This window comes from Rattus norvegicus, chromosome 15, assembly GCF_021556685.1.
Source record: "Rattus norvegicus strain SHRSP/BbbUtx chromosome 15, alternate assembly SHRSP_T2T, whole genome shotgun sequence".
NCBI classification, from domain to species: Eukaryota; Metazoa; Chordata; class Mammalia; order Rodentia; family Muridae; genus Rattus; species Rattus norvegicus.
The window spans coordinates 27,474,508-27,483,416 of NC_141548.1; the positions used below are offsets into that span (position 1 = coordinate 27,474,508).

An 8,909-nucleotide genomic window follows, 5' to 3' on the forward strand; every position below is an offset into this window, starting at 1 on the left:
GGGATCCAAGATGTTCTTCTGCTCTCTGTAGGCACCAGGCATGCATATGATACACATAAACACATGAAGAAAAAGCATTTATCCACTTATACATACAAAATAAAAATAAATAAATCTTCGAATAGAGTTTAAAGAAAAGAATGTCAATGTGACATTACCACCACTTCCTGTGTTAACACAATGTAAAATATATCATTTAATTTTCACTTTTCTTTACAAAAAACATATCTATTCACCAGCTTTTTCATGGCTGCCTTTACTTCCTTGTTTCTCAATGTATAGATGATAGGGTTGAGCAAAGGGAATATCACAGTATGAAACACAGATACCACTTTATCTAGAGAAAACGAGTCAAATGGGCGAGCATAAATGTAGATGGATGGTCCAAACATTAGCACCACAATGGTGATGTGGGAATAACAAGTGGATATAGCCCTGCTGGTGCTCTCACCTGAGCTTGAGTGTTTCTTGAGCATGGCCAGAAGAAAGGCATAGGACATTAGCAGAGCAATGAAGCACACCACAGAGATCAGGCCACTGCTAAAGATCATGACCAATTCCTCCAGAAAAGTATTGGCACAGGCAATACGGACAACCTGAGTTATGTCACAAAAATAATTGTCTAATTCATTGGGCCCACAAAATGGGAGTCGAACAATGAGAGCCACCTGTATTATAGAATGAACGAAGCCCCCTGTCCAGGAGAGGGCCACTAAGATACAACAGAGATGGCGGTTCATGATGGTAGCATAATGGAGAGGGCGGCAGATGGCAGCATAGCGGTCAAAAGCCATCACTGTCAGCAGGAACATCTCAGATGCCCCAACAAAGTGCAAGAAGAAGAGTTGAGCAATGCACCCACCAAAGGAAATTATCTTCCTTTCCACAAAAAAGTCTACAAGCATCTTAGGTGCTGTGATAGAGGAGTACCAAATATCAAGAAAGGCTAAATTAGCCAGCAGGAAATACATGGGAGAACTCAAATGGGGATCAAGCCTGATGGTGCAGATAATAAGGATATTCACTGGAAGTATGAATAAATAAAAGGATAAAAATATAACAAACAAGACTAGCTGTACTTCCCGAGTCTGAGATAGACCAGTGAGAACAAATTCGGTCACAGTGGTATCATTTGCAGGCTCCATTTCTTCAATTAATTTTTCATTCTGGCTATCAAAAATAAAAGAAATTATAATTACTGCAAATAATATCGAACTAGAACTACATCACCATTTTCAAAATTATAATATTTTTTATCATTAAGAGATTACATTGGGGAAATGGAAAGTGGCTCAATGCTCTTGCAGAGAGCCTCAGTTCAGTTCCCGCCACCCACAGGGCAGCTAATAAATGTGCAATGTTAGTCCCAGGATATCCAACATTTTTTTCTGCTCTTCATGGACACCAGGCACGCATGTAAAAAACAGATACACATGCAAGCAAAACACCCATACACATGAAATAAATGAAAAATTTTAAAGAGATTGTATTAGAAAAACCTTGCATACTCCATTTTATATTTCCCCATGTTTAATTAAAAAAATTAAATGATGAGCTTGTAAACTAGACATACTGAAATGATCTGAGATATGCCTTACATGTAAAAGCCTACTTCAGGACTACTCTACACACCTAAAAGCCCGATGTTAGCTTGTTAATTCTGTAAAATTGTATTTTTTACAAACCCACTGGCAATATTTTCTTCAAATATTTACCCTATACTGAGTTTGCTAGTTAGCTGATAGTTATTCAGAGTCTTCTCTCTAGATCCTTTTTTGCTGGGCAATCTTGCTAATATGAAAACTAAGCTTGTACTAATCTTTCAATGCTTTCTTGGTTTTCTTTTATTATTTGTAGTTATAGGCATGTGGTGGGGGTTGGGGGTTCGGAATATACACTAGTGCCTGGATCTGAGAGGTATCAGCTCCACCTGGAGCCATATCTATGAACAGCCCAACGTGGGTACTGGAAAGAGCTGAGCTCAGATCCTCTTGAAAAGCACCAAGAACCCATAGGCTATCTCCCTGGCCTGCACTACGTTGTAAACTAAGAAATTTACAAAACCTTGTTGGGCATCCATGGGAGGAGAAGCCCTTGGTCCTGCTAAGGCTCGATGCCCCTATGTAGGGGAATGTCAGGGTGGGAAGATGGGAAGGGGTGGGTGGACTGGGAACAGCCTCATAGAAGCAGGGGGAGGGGGTTTCCGGAGGGGAAATCAAGAAAGGCGATAACATTTGAAATGTAAATAAAAAAATTTAAATAAAAAATAAATAAAATCAATCATTTGGTATTTACCAATGCCCAGAAATCTTGGGCAAATAAAATTCGGGTGATAGTATGATTTCTCCCCTTTTATATGGCATGATTAAAGTCTTCTCAGTTGTTTCCATATTGCTTGAATGAATACATTTTGTTTTTTCAAATATAGCAGATGTATTAAATTTTTAAAAATTGACTTAATAAAAATAATTTAACAAAAAGAAGTTTACAAAGGACCCTATGATTTTATATGAGGGAACAATGCAAATTTTCCTGCTTAATCCTTCACAACAGGTAAACAGAAAGAAGAGCGAGTGATGCAGGCTGTACTTGTGAAAATCCTCTCTTCTTCCCCCACCTCTCTCAAAGAAAGAAAATGACAATCAAAACAGAAAGCAAGGACTGAAAGAGCTTGAAGGGGCTTGAGACTCCATATGAACAACAATGCCAACCAACCAAACTTCCAGGGACTAAGCCACTACCCAAAGACTATACATGGATTGACCCTGGACTCTGACCTCATAGGTAGCAATGAATAGCCTAGTAAGAGCACCAGTGTAAGGGGAAGCCCTTGGTCCTGCCAAGACTGAACCCCCAGTGAATGTGATTGTTGGGGGGAGAGCGGTAATGGGGGGAGGATGGGGAGGAGAACACCAATATAGAAGGGGAGGGGGAGGGGTTAGGGGGATGTTGGCCCAGAAACCGGGAAAGGGAATAACAATCGAAATGTAAATAAGAAATACCCAAGTTAATAAAGATGAAAAAAAACAAACAAACAAACAAAAAACCCAGAAAGCAAAAAACCAAAAAACAAATAAGACAAAAATACCCAAACAAAACAAGATGAAACAAACACATGAAGAAATAAAGCAAACAACATAAAATATGAAGTCCACTTTTTTGAAGTCCATTTTGTGTTGGCCAACTACTCCTGTGCATGGAACATGCCTACAGTGTGCTTATATCCAGTGAAGTTGGGTGAGGGGAGAGGAGAGATCTGGGATAAAGGGAGGAAGCAGAGTTGGGGAAGGAGGAAAAACATAATCAAAATATATAACAAAAAAAGATCTAAATAACAATTAAATCTTCTTCCTGCTCTCAAAACCCCTTTGCTCACCACTACATTAACTGTGAATTTGATGCACTGCTTTAGAAAAGGCTGAAAGTAGGAACAGCCATCTGAAAACCAGGAATGCTTACCATTGTAGAACATTCTATCATAACGATTAGTTCTACCATTTTTAAAAGAAAGTAAGAAGATTACCCAAACATCTTTACTTAAGATTCAATATTTAGTACAGCACTACTAGGTAGAAGAAAACCTATTAAATAAACAGGAAACAATCAAGCCCAGGTGTGGTAGCACATGCTTGTGATTCAAGCATGACAGGCTGAGGCAGAAATATAACAAGTCTGAGGGCAGGCTGCTTTATTTATAAAGTTAAAGGTCAACTGAGGCTATACCACAGGAGCAAGTCAACAGCCACAAAAAATTAAGGGGGGAGGAGATATTTGCTTTCTAAGTTATTTTCCTCCTTTTAAGAATGTTTGAATCTTTATATAAGAAAAATTAATCTGGCTATTCCTCGGGAAAGAAATATAGAGAATCAATCTCTCATCTCTGCCACAGAGCTGCCAAAAATGTATGCTGTATCTCCCACCAGTTGTCAGGTAGTCATAACAACAATAATATTCATCAAAACAACAATGCTCAGCAGCTACCTGCTACTTACATATCCATACACAAATGGCCATGGTAAGCCATGGTACCTCTTCAGAAAAGAACGAAAAAGTTCTTCTCTTCTGCTATTGCAACCACAGACTCAGAAAATGTACAATTCCGATGATAATCAGAATATTTTAATTACACATGACAAAACAAATCTTACATATAGTATTTAACATGATATTCCAAGACACATAGTTTATACCATTTCTATAAATTGTTCACTTGTTTATTCAATAAATATTTAGGGAATAATTCCTGTGTGCCAATTGTTATAACATCTATGAACACAGAAGACACAGCTTATATCTCGCCAAACTTCTGTTATAGAAATATAAGGAAGGAAGGAAGGAAGGAAGGAAGGAAGGAAGGAAGCAAATCATTCCTATAGTAACAAGAGACAAGAATGTAATAGTAATGGAATTCTGACAGAGACCAGTCTAGGATAGTATAGTGGTGGGCATTCCAGAAACATTTCTCTGGTTTGGTAATTAAAATTTAAGGAAAAAGCATTTTGGGAATGAAAAATAAACGAAAATGCCCCACAGCAGAAAAGTGCTTCCAATTACTGTAAAAGGTCCAAAACTTTGGAGCTAGGAGTTGGCTTTATAGGTTAAGCATTTGCCACACACGTGTGAAGTCAGGAATACATAGCTACAGAACTCACGTAAACACCAAGGAGGGTGGTAGCCACCTATAATTCCATCCCTCTGGAGGCAGAGATGGAAGGCTACTCAGACAAGCCAGCATCAGTGAGCTGCAGATTCAGAGACAATGCCATAAAAGATAAAGTAGGTGGCCAGTGATGTGCTCAATGGGTAAAGGCCTTTGTCACCAAGACTGACAATCTAAGATCAATTCCCTGAATAGAATTGGTGGAATGGTAAAGACAGTTTCATCAGATTGTCTTCTGACTCCACATGCAAGCCTTAGCACAAGTGCACACATATACCATGCCCCCTGCCACACACACACAGAGGAGAATGAATGAATGAATGAATGAATGAATAAATGAATAAATAAATAAATAAATAAATAAATAAATAAATAAATTTGAAAAATAAAATGAAGAGTGATTAAGGAGCCCACAGTCAACTTCTGGTCTGTGCATACACAGGCATATATCTGCACATACATGTATCTGCAAGCATGTATACAAATGCACACCACACATACACACATATACTTGCAAAAAAGTGGCACAAGCAAACCAATATAGTGGAGAATAAGTCATGAAGCTTTCAATAATGAAATTAAGTTTGAATAGCTTCCGATGTATTTTTTGATAAACTCTGGGAGATTGCTTAATAAGCTTATATTTTAGGACTATCCCTAGAGTAGGAGACCATTTCAGAAGGGGGTCTGCTAAGTGGAAAACAGCAACGCACATTTATGAAAGTGAATGTTTTATTTCAAAGGTAATTAGGAGACACAACTGGCAGGATTTAAAGTGGACTCATCGTTACTACTGTCATACCACCAAAGCTAAACGGGCTTTGAGATCATACCAGCTGTTTTATAAGATCTGTATCTTTTGTGTGGTAAAACAAGGCAACTTACCAAGACATTAATACAGTTGGCCTGGATCTTACCATAAAACATGTTCATGCTCTGCCACAGTCTAAGAAAGTCTGTGTACTGTGCCAGTAAAATTTCTAACAAAGAATTATGTTCGGGAGAAGTTTTTTGTAGGATATAAGTCACCCATGGATACCAATTCAGGGCATTTCTTCCTCAGACTGTCATGTAGTTTGATTTAGTCCAGTGTTTACTACATATAAAGAAAACTAAGAAAGTTGAAAGAGGATTTTTCCCTCCATCTTGTATCTACTCATCTTTGCTTCCAATTTTCTAGATAAAGCCCACTCCTCTTGAAAGCACTTAGCAAACATTGATTCTTTATTTAATCTCCAGGGATGTAGTATCTAGAGGATGGTTATAAAGACAGCTAGGGGCACAGAGTCCTTCCCCATAGGTTAGTGAGCTGTGAGACCTCCACATGGGACCCATTGCTTTGGGGAAAAATAAGAATCTATGCAGAAATTCATCTTGCTAACAATGTAAAGCCCGTTCACATTGTTTGCATAGACAATGAGGAGGTTATGATGGTGACTGAGACTGGGAAGAGAAACAAAAAAATACTGTATTGATAAAGGAAATATATAAAAATGTACAAATCCTATTTTTTTAGTATATTATATTCTTACAGTTCACACACATGCCAATAGGTGGTTTCAAGTGTTATAAAACATGAAATATTAATAGCTTCTTTCCAGTGTTTTTTTTTAAACTGGAAAGTTCTTTCAGAGGATGGAAGGCACTATTATCCTTTCAAACCTGCTGTTCATGGGGAAAATGCTGAAAGCATATGGTATAATGTAATAAAGATATTAAAGCCCCAAGGAAACATTGAAGAAAGGAGAGCAAATAAACAAATAAATCCTAATCTTTTAAAAAAGAGACAGCACAAGGAACATGTACAAGCACGCAAATTTAAAAACTCAGAAATTGTAATATATAAACAAAAGATCAGTAAGTACTCAAACGAAGCACTATGAGACCAAATATCTACAAAAATATTATTGAGTTCGTCTTCTGTTGGCAACAGCAGTAGATGTCTACCTTTAAATGCAGTCAATATAACGAAAAAGCAATTTAAATGTTTTAATTGAAATACAAGTAAATCACTTCCTCCCTACCTTTCTTCTCTCTAACCACTCATAGTTATTCTCCTATTACCCCCTCTCAGGCCAATAATTTCTTTACTATTATTATTGTTACACACACACACACACACACACACACACACACACATATATACATATATATGTATATATTCATATAAATGTGTATGCATACTCATGTGTATGGATAACCACTTTGTAAGTAAAATTAAATATGGAAACCATCCAATCACAGGGTATCTGAAATACTCCCACTTGATATCTGCTTATATTGCTCTGTATTGAAATGTTAACCTTGTATCTGAAAATGACAGTCCGAAAACTATCTTAGAAAGTAGCATAAGGACATCTGACTTGTAACCACTGCCATTATTGGTCCAGTTTCCGGACTCGTAGCCACATGTGAGACTTAATAATTCATTTTCTTCAATCCCTTAGTGTCTGGCAGAAAGCCTTCTTTCCAAATGCCTGAAATTTCGCATTAATCTTTTCTAGAAAGCTCAAAAGAGATTTTATCTGGTCTCCCAAAACAACAGCCTGTCCATATCTTCAATAGAGATTTTAACAAATTATATCATACTATTTTAACTTTTACTCTGACAAAAATATAATAGAAACACAACTCCTTCAGCAAGTGAGTTCGAGAGAGAAAATTTCAAATACTTACAGACTTGTTCCTTCACATTGTCTTCCCTGACTTCGACTTATGTTTTGGAATTTATATTTTAAAATATCTACTTTTTTCCTATTTACATTCAAAATTATTAGTGCTACTGACTCCCATACATTCAAACACAGCACCACAGATATCACCTCACCCAATTCTTTACCCTACATACTTTCTTCAGGTTTTCTGTTTCGTAACACTGTTCTCACAGAATTTTAAAAGTTACTTATACCAAAATAGCCATGCTGTCTAAAAGCTCAAATGATTTATACAAATATTTTTAACATATTTTTCACCTACCAACTACTTTGCCAGCCTGGGTGATACTAGAACCTATAAATAAGAGATAGGAGAAGCCTCTTCTCACACCCATAAAGAAGACTGCATTGTCTCTATTTGAGTATTTATCAGGTCTTGTGCTGATGTAACCACATGCTAACTAACACCATGGGATGTAACTCTAAAAGATCAATTCTCTGGAGTCTAGAGATAGCCAAGGAGGAAGAAAACACCAAGGGGGTAATTTAAAGTTGGTATATGGTTCATTGTTGAGAATAGAAATACACATTTCCCCACAGAAAATGGCTAGTTTCCCAGGTTATGGACAGAACTGTTACTATATACGTGATAATCTTTTTTATATTTTTGGTTGTGGACCTGGCCTTTCACAGCTAACCCATCCCTCCAGCCCTTTGATAAACTTTCTAATACCTCTATGTAAAAGATTTTCATTACCTAAATGTGCTGAATACTTGGGAAAATGGAAATATGTGCAAATACAATCTTAAAGCTGCATAAACCCTTTGAAAAGACCTTTAAAAATATTTTATCTATTTATGTCTGGAGACACATGCATGCACAGCATACGGAAGTTTCACAACAACTTGCAGGAGTTTTTCCTTCCATTATATGAGTCTTGGAGTTCATAGCAAATGTCTTTACCCATTAAGTCATCTTGCTGGCCTTTACCCAGGGTTTTGAGGAAGTCGTATTTACTATCTCATTAATTTAAACTGTATTTCCAACTTTATTCAATGTTTCCATATATATATAATAATTATCTACATCTCAGACATCATTATAAGTACGAGAGATATAATGACTAACAAACAAAGAGTATTCCATATATCAAACAATTTTCAACTATCTATGAAACTACAAATAGGTGTAGGCATCTGTCGTGTATAAATTATAGGCTTGCACTGTGGATTACAAGAGAAAAGGGCAGACACAGAACAGCAGAAATTGTTGGTCTAATCTAACCCCCCCAAGTTAATGATGAAGGAAATGTACTATATATATTTCTGACATATATACACACATAGCAATTACTGGGTGAATATCTGATTAAATTGTATATCACTGTGTGATTCTAAGTGAGTTACTAATCATAATTCTCACAGCTTCATGCTAACTTAATGACACTCTTATGGAGTTAAATATACCAAATCACATGTTCTCTGATGGAGACATTGGGTTCTAACTCAATTTTATTCTGTCAAACTGATCTCAGTCCGACTCTTTTGTAAATTATTCTTACAATATTATTTCTTTGAATTTAAATTAGGATAAA

At 36.6% G+C, this 8,909-nt stretch overlaps 1 protein-coding gene across 1 annotated transcript; it reads right to left on the bottom strand.

The window, feature by feature from the left end:
• Positions 1 to 203: 203 nt before the first annotated feature.
• On the bottom strand, positions 204 to 1,145 carry Or4m1 (olfactory receptor family 4 subfamily M member 1). Its single transcript, NM_001000096.1, has one exon. The coding sequence runs from the start codon at positions 1,143 to 1,145 to the stop codon at positions 204 to 206; it is 942 nt and encodes a 313-aa protein (NP_001000096.1).
• Positions 1,146 to 8,909: the final 7,764 nt, after the last annotated feature.